This window comes from Pterocles gutturalis, unplaced genomic scaffold (assembly GCF_000699245.1).
Source record: "Pterocles gutturalis isolate BGI_N339 unplaced genomic scaffold, ASM69924v1 scaffold48892, whole genome shotgun sequence".
Lineage (NCBI taxonomy): Eukaryota > Metazoa > Chordata > Aves > Pterocliformes > Pteroclidae > Pterocles > Pterocles gutturalis.
The window spans coordinates 1-14,658 of record NW_010117343.1 but is presented as its reverse complement, the minus strand read 5'-3'; the positions used below and the strand labels follow the sequence as shown (position 1 = coordinate 14,658).

The 14,658-nt window shown below is 36.7% G+C and overlaps 1 protein-coding gene across 1 annotated transcript; it reads right to left on the bottom strand.

Annotated features, from left to right (window-relative positions):
- Positions 1 to 2,254: 2,254 nt before the first annotated feature.
- LOC104463426 (GA-binding protein subunit beta-1-like) lies at positions 2,255 to 10,579 on the bottom strand (the record flags this gene model as incomplete). Its single annotated transcript, XM_010075749.1, has 3 exons — positions 2,255 to 4,043; positions 8,929 to 9,044; positions 10,394 to 10,579. Coding segments are annotated over 3 exons (455 nt in total), but the record flags the coding sequence as incomplete, so codon positions are not given.
- Positions 10,580 to 14,658: the final 4,079 nt, after the last annotated feature.

The window sequence follows — 14,658 nt, the reverse complement described above, 5'->3', positions numbered from 1 at the left end:
ATGACCAGTTCCAAAGCTGCAATACAAAGCGGCAATGATCCTCTTTGTGGATTTCCTGCCCTTCCAGATCAGACCAGGTTACGCTGCACGGTGATGTTCCTCCAGCAATATCACCCTGAATTGCTGAACTGGGAAAACACATCTTTCCCCCCCACACTGTGCTTGTTTTTCTCACATATGATATGCATAAGCACTGGGTTTGGCCTTCCATCTCCAGAATTCCCCAAAGTCCTCCACTGGGATTGTTCTCAGTTTGGAAGAACAGCCATGTAGATTCCCCCTTGTTCCAGTTTTAGGAACTGAAGACACATCCTGACCTGTCTTTGGCAGCACAACCTTTGACACTGTATTCAATGTTGAGCACTTATCTTCACCTGAAGGAATTCACTTTCTCTACACTGATACCAGGCAGCCCTGGGAAAAGAGAGAGGTAGGACTTAGAGACTACGCACCAGAAGGAGAAATTATTACATAGGATAATACACACTTGCCTGATTTTTGCTATACCTTAGGTTCCTGCTTAGGACCAGCCCTGTTGGAGACAGGATATCAGGCTAGGCAGACCCTTAGCCTAATACATGACAGCAGTTTCTCTCTTCTCATCATACAGAAATGAACTGGCTGTCACAGCAGCTTTGATTTTCTGCCTCAGGTACTATAATGCAGCCTAAAGGTTTTCATTATTCTAGAAAAGTTGTTATGTCTTTCTCCACAGCATACTTTCTACAGAACAGTGTGAAAACCTTTTCTAGTTTCTGCTGCGATTAGATATTTGAGAAAGAACTGTTTCATAGATATGACAAAGATGCTCTGATACACGCACATCAGATTAATGTACTCAAAAAAATATTAAAAAGGCATTGAAAGAAGTGTAAGTAGTCCACAAGAAACATACTATACACATATTCATCTGCTTCATCTCACATTTCTCTGGAAACATTAAGAAGAAAAATAATAAGCTGCCCACAAGTATCAATTTATGAACCTCTCTTGGCTTTACTGTAAATGCTGCTGTAAAGGGAACACAGAAGGTGAGAAGGGGCTGGCATCAAGCACAGGAGCAACTCAAAAAGAGCTCGCAGTTCCCAAAAAACTGCAATTCTAGCTCATTACAAGTAACTAATACATTACTTTAATATGTGGACGTCTGTTCAAAGCAAGCTGGTAGCTAATTACATTCATGATTTCAATTTGGAACAGCAAATAAGGAGCAATACTTTTAACACTGTTTTCAGAGCTAAACTACACAATAAATATTCCATGTGACATATACCCTACGCCTTTGCTCAAAGCTGGTATTTTGATCAAGTTGGTTTCTCGTTCTGTGCAGAAGAGAACAAACAGCAGGTCGTGTTCGGAACTAGATTAAGGTAGATGATAATGACTTACAGCTAGGGTAAACATTGCGGGTAATAAATAAATTTTTGTTATAGCTACGCTGCACTTGGAATGATTTTGTTATAGACAATGAGGAATAGAGTATTTGCTCACAGGAAGCAGAATGAATAGAAAAGGTTCTTTTCATTGTTTGCTACAAAGGTCCATGTCGTCAAAACCGTGGGAAATTCGCCATTTGGACATGAACATTACCACTATCACTACTCCGGCTAACGCTGAAATTCTTATCGTTACTAAGAGTTCACAGAGATTAAACTGTTGTTAAATTTGCAGGATGTGAGGACACAAACATTATTTTGATCACAGAATAATTCAACTGGAGCAACGTCTAACCAGCACATTTAACTTGAGTAACTGGTTGCTGCATTCGCTAGTGACATAAGGGGTAATTTCTGAAACCAAACAAACAAAACAACAGAAATACAGCTATTTCCACTTTGTCACCACATAAGGCTTGCTTCAAGTGCTGCTACCAGCTAAACATAATTATATCCTTGAAAAATAATAATTCTAAAAACAACCACCACAGATTTTCCATTTTTTATTATATTTTGATTATTTTTGGGTCACATTTGCCAATCAGGATCAAATTTGCCAAATTTATACCAATACTTGGATAGTTGGGATTTTCTCCTAACTGCCTATTCTATAAACCCAAATCAAAGTTTGAAGAAGGAAGATTTTACTTCTTATTGTTCAGTGCAATTCTTTCCCCACTCCTCCCTCTTACCTTTGAAGGCCCGTTGAAACCTCAAACTGTTTTTTTCGTATTTTTCTGAATGTCTAACACAGCACAGCTTTGACCCTCTAATGCGCATACAAAACAACTGAAATGGAATTGATTCTACACTATATGTACGTGGAAAAGATATTTAATTGTAAAATAGAAAAAGTAGGCCAGAGTACAGTTTTAAGGGTAATTCTTGTGTGTACAGTATAGGTAAACTAGACTTTTTGCTTAAGTTTATATAAACAATTCCATAAAAGCAGTGAAACATGGAACAACAAAGCAAAGCACAAAGAGTTTTATCTTACAAAAAAAGGAATCTGCACAGTAGTTCAAAATTTAATGTAACACAGCACTGAACAATCTTAAGGCAGCTCAGTCTAAGCACAGGACTAGAAGCCAGAACTCCTGAGATCTGTTCCCAGGTCTACCACAGTTCACGTGGTCTCGGGCCAGTCATTTAACACTCCCTGTGTTGCGCTAATACCAGTTATAAAATTGAGACAGTAACACTCACTCACCTGCCTCAGGCAGTACAGTAAGGGTTCTTTAAAAGATTTTACAATGCTCTGAAGATGTAATGTGCTATATAAATCTTAAGCATAATAGATCACTGCACAGACACACACGAACACAGTAACACAGTGAAGAACAATGATGCTAGGTAAGAAGAGCATCACTACAACATAAAAAAATCACTTGTCCAATTGCATAATTAAAATGCAAAAGTCTGTTTAGAAAAAAACGTATCACTGAAATACTTTCAAGGCTATTGGGGAAGAGATCAATAGGAATATTCTAAAAGAACTACTATTTGTGTTTCAGTGGAGACATTCTTTTATATTCATTACTGAACTTTAAAATGTTTATACAGGAAAATTGCAAGACACACAAAGTGGTTACAATGTCTCCACTACCAAATTTTAAATTGCCTCTAATATGTAAATTAAGATTTTTTTGTTCTTCTTAATTACAAGTTACATTCTTCCAAGAAATATACCATCCACAATAAAACTGGCTGCTAGCTTACTTGAATTGACCTATAGGCTAAACATTTTTCTCTTAATTTTTTCTCATCTTTGCTGAAAAATACCTATGCAAGATGTATGTGTAGAAATTATAAAAACATGCAGCATATGTACAAACTGAAAAGTTTAAAAAATATTAGCTTCATATACATGTAAATCTACTTGGATATATCTGAAATTAAATATAAAAATTTCACCGCCTAAAATAAAAAAAAAAACCAAAAATGGTTTTCAGAGAATCTGAGACAACTACTTAAAGCTGTACAAAGATTTCCACCTGGAAATGTCTTACTCAGAGAAGTTTAAGTTGTTACCATGTAGAAATAACTGTTAATTAATTTTGTCACATAATTAATTTTCAAGTTGTCAGCTTAAATCAACATCACCCTTAAAACTGTTCTGTTTTTCAGAAGTTAGATTCTTACTAAAATCAAAAATTTCACAAAAACATTGGCTTCTCCTGTTTCTGGATCCCTTCAAAAAGATTTATCAACTCATTTTGAAACTGTAAAAAAACCAACTATTTACAGTATTTCATTTTAAATACTTTTCACAATTTCTAAATTCAGAGTTTTTATGTTACAGAAATTCATCAGAGCTCACGGCTTAAGTCCAGTTATCAACTTGTAGCATCTTCTCTATCCTGTAATCCTGTGTCTGTACCTATATAGCGTACAGTTCAAGATTGTACTGCAGGTTTTTGAAAGTAACAGGCTTTGCAGTATGTTCATTTTTCATTAAACAGCTTCTTTATTAGTCTGGAGGCGGTTCATTGCCTCTAACTTCTGCCGATAGGCCTCTGCTTCTTGTTCTTTCTTTAGAAGCTGCTGACGATATTTTTGTGCTTCTCTGTTTGCCTCATCCAGCTGTTTCTGAAGAGTTTCTCTTTCCTATTAGAAACAGAACCAGCAATATTTTGTCAAATATATATCAAATACAAGTTAAAATGGCAAATAGTTTTCCTTTACATGCAGTTCAAGTGTTAGGGTATCATATAGAAACTGGCCAGTTCTTATTTGGGCAAACCTATATGAATGCTGCTGTGTCAATTAGACATGAATTACCGCACTAGACAACGCCCCACAGTACAGCCTGAAGCATTAATATAGAAAACTCAGGTTTCTTTAGCTGCAAAGATACCAAGCAAGTCTTCAAGGAAAAAGAGTGAAATAAGAAAGTGGAAGCATGCTGATCAAATACTAACATAGTATCTTAACATTTCTCCAATTATTCAATCTCCTTTGATACTTCTTTAAATTGAAACACAGTTTAACAGGATTGTGCCTTTCTGTTTTATTTCTAATCAGACAGTACAATGAAAAATTGTTACCCAACAACAGTTTGCACTGCAAAGTGACAGCTGCCCACTAACTGAAATATACACATAACTGCTTTCTAAATGAAGTGATCTGAAGTGTTTGATACTATGCTATCCAGGGGTATAATTACATCCCCAAGGACAGCACATTTCTATGAATTAACACACATTTAGCTAGATAAGCTTTTTCAATTCAAAAGGAGTAACTTAAGGCTCCATCCTGCATATAAGTTTCTTGAGGATGGCTATAAAATGGTTTCCAAGCAAAACAACACAGGAAATGCCACTTCCTATGGAGCTGCCTTAGGAACTAAGGAGAATGTATTTCATCCCCAGTGACGTAGGTACTGTCATTTTGTCTAATGTTGCACTGAGCCCAAATGAAGAAGCAATTTGCTTGGAAAATAGCTTTGTTTTGATCTTCAACCAAATACCATTTCATTAAAGTGCATCATACTTTTATGAGTAAGGTAGTATTTGATTTCAAATCATTCTTTCCACTGTAGTTGTTAAGTAGCCACAGGAGGGAGGTTGTCAGAAAAGCAAACCATCTCCCAGAAAAACAAAACTCTTATCAAAACCTGAGGCCCAGTGGAAATGTTGCCTTTTCACCTTATTCCAATCCCAGCTGTTCAGTATCACGTTCCCATTTAATACCCCAAACAGCTGTTACAAGTTTCTCCCTCCACACCCCCATAACAGCATCCCTATTCTTCACCTCTTTGATGCACTCACATATTTTCACGATCAGAGCCTGAAAATACAAAATACTCTGCCTCCCTTCTACTTGCTACTGTTCTCAGTACTTGTCACAGCCACATTTAGCAGTCACATGCTGTGCTGAATGTGCTGGAATAAAATCACATAGGTGATCAGATCATTGCTAACAGCAGCATCTGTATAGCAAAAACAACAGGCGAAGGAGAGATGTTATTAACAGGTTATAAAGACTAGCTGTAATACAAAACAGAGCAAACTTCATTAAGTGCAACCTGATTTTACAGACGGCTTTAAGAGCTGAGGGAAGCTAGCTAGGGTTTGTTTAATTGGGAGCATATGCTAATAAAATGAGAGCTCATTTATCTTGCTTACTTATTTGAAAAGGAAGTTTCACTTCCACCTGTGAAAATTTGGATTCTGCTTTTTAAGCACCTTTATGAATGGCCATCCCATGTAGCAACTAGACTGACAAATGCCAAATTAAGAGGAGAGCCTACATCTGAAAGGATCTGAAATACGACAGTGATGTTCCAGCACCAGTCCAACCAAAACATACTGCTATTTCTGTAAGTTATCTATGTAGTTTGAGGTGAGCCAACAGCTTGCATTAAACAGCCCTGTAGAGTATACAGTTGTTGAAAAGAGCTGCAAGACAGTTCTCAGGGAAGCAGTCAAAACAGCTGATCCTGCTACAAGTGGAAAGCAGCCCTTCCCTCTTGAGGGCACTCAGCTCTGGGATATATTGAGCTGGGCATTATCTATATCTCATTAATTTGTCACATAAAAGCCATCAGAAATCTACCACTGGCAGAAGCAAAGCTGCGTTATCTACTGGGCTGCAGAACAGTAAGAACCATCATCAGCTCACTGGCCAGCGGTTCTGTGGTGCATTACGAAAAGCAAAGCACTATCACTGCTACGGAGTGTGTGCAGGCTGCAAACACTTGGGGGTGGAGAGGTTCTCAGGCCACATCTTAGAAGTATTTCCCACAGAAGAAAGGAACAGAGCCATGTACCATAATGTTTGTAGCACATTAAGGAAAGGATAGGAAAAAACTAAAAAAAGGCTCAGTGGCAGAGACAAGAAGATAAAACCAGTATCTACCAGAGAGACTAGCAATTCAAAGCACATAGATTACTCCAGCAAGTGTGTAGTTTTTAGACAGTCATAGTCTTAATGTAAACAGAACGATTTAAGAAGCTAAGAAACAAATGCTTCTGGAGGGGCAATGCAGATCTACAGTGGACTGAACAGTGAAAATTGGTTCCTTAACTTTGACATCTAGAATAGGGAGGACTACATCTGGTCTATTAATTTAATCAAATCCAGACAGTGTTCTTAGGGCATTCTTTAGAACACAACTGACAGCACCGTAATTATCTTAAGCCCTTTTGTATAAGTATAAAAACCTACCCAGGTAAAACTCAAATTAGAAGATCCTGAGAGCTCTTAAGAAATCTTCAATTTTATCAGGGAATTTTCTTCATTACACATAACTTTTCTTAACAGTCTATATATCGACAACAGGGACCCCTATAACTAAAATAACCAAACCAAGCACTCTTCTTAGCAACAGAAAAGCACAGATATGAATTCACTTATATAATTAATTTACAATTATGATTTTTTTTTGTCTAATTAAATCATTGTCCTGGTTCTAATGTATGTCACCTTTCAAACATGCAACATGAGAAAGACAGTCAAATTCAAGAATGAAAATAAAAATCACTGTATGTTAATGAATCATGCATGAAAATGAAAACAGAATATCTGTGTGACAGGGTTTTTTTGCTGCCATCCTATGTTTAAAATATCAAAATGCTTAGGAAAACTGCTATCACTCCTGAAATGTTTGAACTTAGCAGATCCAAAAGAGAAAAATCAAAACACACCACTAGAGCTTTAGTCATTCACAATGCTTTCACAGGAAAGTTTGTCATCTCACATGAATGGGAGGATGTTCAACTTAAACACTTTCAAACTACAGTTAACTGTTCATACACAAGTAATTTAGAACAGCTGAAGAAAGCATTCTTAGCCTTGAATCAACTCTTTATAACGAAATAAAGGAATGAATTGCTAGTGAGGCAAAGACACCAAGCAATAAAGGCTTTCTAGATTAAAAAAAAAAAAATAATGAAGGGAGGGGTCCCACTCCCTCCAAATTCAGTGTCTTAACATCTTCTATCACGATGAAGTTTGAAGTAAACCAACTTTATGTGCACCTCCTTAATGTCCCTGTTACCAAAGTGAGGTAGCACCATACCCCTGTGAACCACAAAAGGGCTCCTGAAGTCAACTGGCCTCCACGCAGAGGCAGAGGTCTGCATGTGCATTTCCAGCTGTACAGGCAGGGACAAAGTCAGTCACCAAAACTCGCACTTAGAAGTAACAGATAAAGTAACTCATTTAAACCAACTTCTTTTGATATTTGAGAAATGTGTTTAAAATATATAACTGAAACCGGTTGTCCCCTTAAAAAAATTATGTGTACTAATATACCAACTACCTGTAACTAGGGACAGGTTAATTTATTCCTTAACCAATCCAGATCTTTTTTCCTTCACCTAACAGAACTCTTAAAATACTTAAGGAAACATAATTTCCTTTAGGAATAATTCAGGCAGATGTTTAAAAGAGTGAACAAAATAAATGCTTTTATTATAACAGTAATACATTTAAAATGCAGCAAGAAAATGTCAACTGTCACAATAATCTGTAATGACCACAAAGCTGCAAAGGCCAAAAGTATTTCATGTGACAACTGAGGAACACAGAAAGCAAGCGATGAAAGGTGGTAATTATTGTTATTAAACATGGATAACATACAGCACATACTGCACAATAAAAAGTATTCAATTAGGCACAATTTGATAATATGAACAGAAGATGGAGAATAAAACCTTTGATAAAAATGAAATATCATGGAGTTGATAAAATGAGAACTTACAGGCTAGTCAACGCAGACAGCCATTTTCATAAACTTTTGACCAAAACTGGTCAGCACAGTTAGAAGTAACAGAAGGAGGAATGAAATGGATGACCTATTGCGGTTAATACTAAAAAAGCTACAATTTTAAACTGAACAGCTACATCTATTTGTTATATATAAAAATAAAAGCTCTCTAAATGTTGTTAGGGCTTCTGCACTATAATAAAAAAAAGGGGGGGATGGTGCAAAGACATGTAATAGTAAACTACTCCAGAATTTAAATAAAAGGGGAAGAGGGGGAGCAGATAAAAACTGACAAACACAGAATCTTACTGTTTCACATTTCCATTAACAGTTATCTAGAGATCATGAATGGAAAGGAAACATTGCTAAAAATATGATCTCACAATCAGGACAAGCATGTGGTCATAACAGAAAGATGAGGGTACAGTACCCTCACTCACTGCTACTGGAAAGAGTCAAGTTACTTGATAATATGTGGGTACCTAGTTTTAAAAACTAGCTAGTGATCTTAAAGGAAAAAAAAAAAAGTTACCAAATACTTAAACAAGTGTCACTTTTACGTGCACAACCAGAGCATGAAGCAAACAGCCCTATATTCTTTTTATAACAACTTTGTAAAAGATTAATTCCAGTAACAGGGGAGACTGAACAAGTTATTGTTTAACACACTTCATTCTGTGGTAACACAAAAATTAAACTCTAGAACAACATAAAAAACCACAACCAGATACTCAGTGCTGAGCACTCTGGTTAACACATATCACGTAATATACTCCTTACTTCTATTTCTGCAGACTCCACACGATTTTCAACAATCTCAATGCACTGTCTCTTCACTGGTGGTTCTTCGCTTATCACTGTTTCTTCAGCAATGTCTGTTGCTGGAACTGTTAATACTGAAAACATATTTGCACATATAAATACATTTACACAAAACAATATTTGCACTATATAAAATTCTATAATTAAGTAATTTTATTAACAGCAATAAAACGCATAAAGAATTTCCCTTTGAAAACACAACTATATAATAAAGTCCATTATAAAGTCTGTACAGGGAAAAAATTACTAAAAACTTTAGCTGCTTGTATGTTACTAAAGAATTTTTAAATTCTTTATTGCTGAAGTCTACAATAGTTAGCCACCACTCTGGAGTATTGCTGCCTTTTTTTCACAGAGTAAACAGACATGGAAGGGAATTGCAGCAGAATTAGCAGTTTGTCAATTCTGTAACTGATGTAGCAGACCATCTCCTTTCTAATGTTTCTTAAGCAAATACTAAATACAAAACTAGCTTTTAATTTTTATTAATCAGAACACTTTAGGTAATCTGAAAATCCAGTAGTTATTAACCTTGGAGGAAAAAAATTAGGGATCAAAAGAAATTCATACTCTAATTTACTTATGCAACCATCTGGCAAATAAATGTTGTAACTGTCACTTCAGTTACTACCTACACACAGTCATGCCTTCTGATAACTAGCTGTACTTGTTCAGGCAGACTGTGAACCAAATCTTATGTCTGCAGTGTACAACTCTTCAAGCTCCACACTGGGAGTCCTCATGAAGAAACCAGAGAAGGAATCATTTTTGGCTAAATAGTAGTGGCAGAGCATCTTTAAAAGAAACCACCAAAAAGAAATGCGTATCACAAAATAGCACTTACTACACTAACAGCTTCCACAAACAAAGTACATATAGCCAGCCCAACAGGACAATTTGTCACCCTGGCTTCACTGGTTCTGCCACTGCTCCTCTAAAACGTCAGGCATGTAAAACTTGTCTATTGTTCTGTTAAGAACACATTTCATGGGATTTGCAGAGGTTGCTTCATGCATCAGACTTCTAAATCCAAGCTTCACATCCCCGCAATATGTCCAGTGAGGCAATAGCGTAAGTATTGGAAGAAGGCTTTCTTTTTTTACTCCATCTTCTAGTTTTCAAAGTTCGCCAGAATCAAGCTTACTGAAGGCAAAGCAAGTAGTTAGCACTTTTCCCCTAAATGTCTCATTTGTCTTCCATACAGTTTAGTAATTATTCTTTCTCCTACTGCAGAGACTCAGCTGACATGTGGTAACACACTGAATGGCAGGAGCTCATGTATCCGAGCCTTCTGCACTATAAGAGTTCAAAGATGTATTTAAATTGATAATTACAAAAAAATTGTCCAAGCTATTTGCACCTAACAATTTATTATTACCGTAACTAAAATAGTTCCTCAAGCTTGAACCATATTTCCACTCACCTTGCTGTCCATCTGGCATGGTCACAATGATTGGCTGCCCAATTCCACTGGTTGGAATCGAATGCAGGTTACCAAGCTGAATGCCATCTGTAACTATAGTAATAACTTGCTGACCTCCAGAACTGACAACTTGCTGAATAGCACCATCCACAGATTCTGCAGTCACAACCTCTTCTGTGGCCACAACTATCAACAGATTAGTAAAGAAATTAAGTCAACTTAATTTATAAATTTTATGATTTCAAATGCCTTTTGGTACAGCAGAATAAAATTCTTCCATGTCTTTTAAAATTTGATCACCCCCACCCCACAATTAATGCATTACCACATATTACATTGTTAATAGAAAACTTTCACCAGGCCAACATAAAGCACTAACATTTTGAAATATACATGCAACTCTGTCCTGGTTTATCTTGCTCAATATAATCATGTTTTTATTTAGCATGTTTCCTAGTAGATACACCCACTCAAAACTGATACTTCGGGTTCAGTGTTAAGGTGGCAGCAAGAACAAGAATTGGTTTTAAGAATACAAATAACTTTTTCATTGTACATAAGCTGGACTAAGTTTCACCAACAGCAGAATAAAAAAAACCCAACTAAACTTGAAATACTAGCTTGAAACTATTCCTCAACCAGTGCCTTGCCAGGTGTACCTCAGGACGCAGCCCTGATTTCTCTGCTTACCATAATGGTAAGACAGTAACAGACAAAGACCTCTAGAGAAGCTTGAAGTTTTGTCTGTACTGTGTGGGTACTTCAAACACAACCACAACTTCATTTATTATACCAAGTATGAAACAAGACTAGAGAAGTTCTGCAGAGCCGAGATTTTTACACCTTTGAAGAAGAAAGCTAAACAAGTAAAATAAACATTGTATGTATATAATGCTATAGGTAAAAGTAAAAATAAAAAAATCCCAGCTCATCTAAATATTTCAAATTCATTATTCACTAACGAGTATACAGCAGTGAACTCTCACAGTTCTCTATTGCATCTATAAATCAAGGTAAGATAAGGGAAAGACTGCTTTCAGAACAACACCACATACCACAGCTTGCACTATGCGCTGTAACTAGGGTCTCACACTAGCACCCTTATTTTTTAAAACAACAAGACACTGAGACAAGAGCAAGATCACTAGTAGCACAATCAAAGAATTTCAAGCACACTAACTCTGTATTTTATTTTCAATTTGTCAGGGTAAAAGCAAAGCCTTTGATTTAAATAACTGACATTAGAGTGCTTTCTATCTACAGAGAAGAAATTAAAACCCTATAGACTGTGTTGTGATACTGGAGATGAGAGAAGGTAAAAGATGAAAGCTTCAGGGTTTTATCTAAGTTAATTACAATATAACACACACACAACATCATTCTCTAGTTCAAATACTGACTGCAGTCATTGCGTTCTGAAGATCTTTATGTTCAGAGATTACTGTCCCATAGCACTGCTTAAATATTCACATAGTGTGTTTATTCAGTAAATCAAAACAGTAAGTCCTACATGAATAAGTGGTGTTGTCTTGAACTTGATTTGGCTTCCAAGTACATGCTCAGCAGTAAGAAAGCCCACTGTCACAACAAATTCCAAGTTGCAAGTCCCAATACTAGCTGCTGTGGCAAACAGCTCTGATCTTTCATTTTCAAACTCAATATTGGGCTTTTGGTTTGGAAAAGAAACATTATTAGGACTTCTGCAGACCTTGAAAGAAAAAAAAAAAAAATATTTTGTCTAAAAATAAGCTATTCTATATCAAAGAAAAACATCCCCATAAATACAGTCCTTATTCCTTCTTTGCTCTCCTTCCATATCTGTATCTGTCTAATCACTAGTTACTGAACTACTTCATATGCTGAAGGAAAGCTGAAGTAATTTAAAACAGCAGCACTATTATTTTCAAGAATCTCTGCATTAATGTGCACTATTTCTTCTGCAGTGTGTGCGGGGGGGTAGGGAGAACACCTGCACATGCAATAAGACACACGCCTAACTCCAGCACAGCACACCAAATACTGCATTCCAAATATACATCGTGAATCAGATTTTTCTCTAATCCAGCTCCAAGTTCCATACATACATTTTGCACCACTTTTCTATGTAACATATCCCTCTATACACTTCATTTGTGCTACAGTTAAAAAACCACCATGATTCTATTCAGCTCCAGTGAGAAACACCTTTCTTTCTTCGGTTTTACAAAATTTATGTGTTTTTAGTTGTAAGACATAAGGAACCAGGGGGAAGGGATCAGCATAAAGTTAAGTTGGAAAGAGGAGAAAAACCCAGACAGAAACAACATAAAAGGTAGAACCTAAGTGCTTTGTCCAAGTTTATGCAGTCTTAAATACAGGAGGCTAAACACAAGTTAAGAGCCAACACCAGAATTCTCAATCCTACAATTTTTGAGAGGCTTTATTAATGGATCTTTTACAAGATAAGCACAAAGAGAAAGATTTTGGTGGTGGTGTGTGTTCTTTTTCTTTATCATGCTATAGATGCACAGGTGACAAAAAGCTGCTTTTGTATCCTTTACACCTTATACACTATTAAAGGAGTAAGAACCCAGGAAATAATTAGCAGAGAGTTAAGTTGCTACAAGATTGCCCACACATAGAAAAAAACCCCAAAACAAAGCAGCAGAACTGAAACAGGAGGGTTAGGTATGTGGACGCTGCATTATGCTGAAAGTGGGAAGCTCCTGCATCAAGACTTGAAGCTTATCCTGCCTGTCATCTCCTGCCTCCTCTAATAATTTTTACCTTCGGTGGTTTACTGACATGTAACGTAAATTATGCTGCACCACTGCAAGGGCAGGGCCATGAAACACGAGAACACTCAGTTACCGAAGTCTGCTACTGAGCCCTGGATACACTTCCAATGCTCCCTAATCCCATGCAATCCTCTCTCAAGTTTCTCTCTCCTACAATTAGATCCTAGTTTCACTGAAATATATTAACTGACTGAAAACATCAGCAGCTTCCTCTGTAATGAAAGGCACTGCATTCTGATTCTGAATCATCCACTTTACTTAGAATATTTATGTCATAAAATAGTAAAGCTGTACTTAGGTACTGCTTGGAGAAGTAGTAGAAGAAAAGAGCTGCATTAAGAAGAAATCCTGCAGGACTTCAAAATACTTAAGAAATAAAAACTCAGGTATGTGTCAGGATGCAGCTGTCATGCCAGTAAGTCTGAGAGCACAGGTCTCTCCTGTATTTTCAGTGAAAACTGTGTCCTTGAGAACGATGCCATCTGTAGAGCTGAATTCCCTGAGAATTTTTAGGTACCAAAGACTTAGGCCATGCAAAACATCACAGTTCTGTAATATTCATCATACTGATCATTACCAACAAAAAAGCAAAATAAATGCATTTCTTTAGAAATGTGTTCAGAAAAATTCAGGTCGCCATAAGCATCATAAAACCTTGATCGACAGAGGGTTGTTGCTCTCCCCGCCTGGATGCGTTCCTGTGTGATCTGATCTAGGTGTTCCTGCTCCCGCAGGGAGATTGGAGTAGATGATCTTTCGAGGTCCCTTCCAATCTCTAACATTCTGTGATTCTGTGTGATTCTCCATAGTGACCTTTAGTCACTGGCTTTAAAGTTAGGCTCATCTTGCCACATGAGTAATCAGTGCTCAAAATCACAACGTAACTTGGAAATAAGGCTATAGTGCTACATGTCAGTACAATAAATACTATAAATACAAAATTTAAGAACAATCTAGCCTAGCAAAAAAACTTCAGCAGCTACAGACATACCATACTGCCTGAGAAAACTGGGGAGCAACATATGCAAAACAGCACTGGGCAAGTAAAGCATGCATGAAACACTTCTCAGCTTTCTTTAGAAAGCCAAGTCTCCCCCAAAACACCTTTTGAGACTCTCAGAAGTTTTTATTCAAGTATACCACATAGCCTACTTCAGAGACAAAAACTACGGACTTCTGTGTCCCAAAGCAAGCTAACAAAGAACTAACACAGCACTTGACCTCTTAAGTGCTAGTTTAACCTGATTTTCTTATGGAATGGCAAGGTATTAACATACACCATAACTGGAAAATATGGGCTGGAGCAGAAATTCAGTGGCATCCTCTTATAAAGTAACTTTCAATAATTCAAAAGCTTTTGATCACATTTTAACTTTATTGTAGATGGTATTGCAACTTGCTTAAATTATAAAGTGTCTTTTCCTTGCTTATTCCTCTTTCTCAAACCTGTTAGTGGTAATGTCTTTTATATTATTTATATTTTTTTAT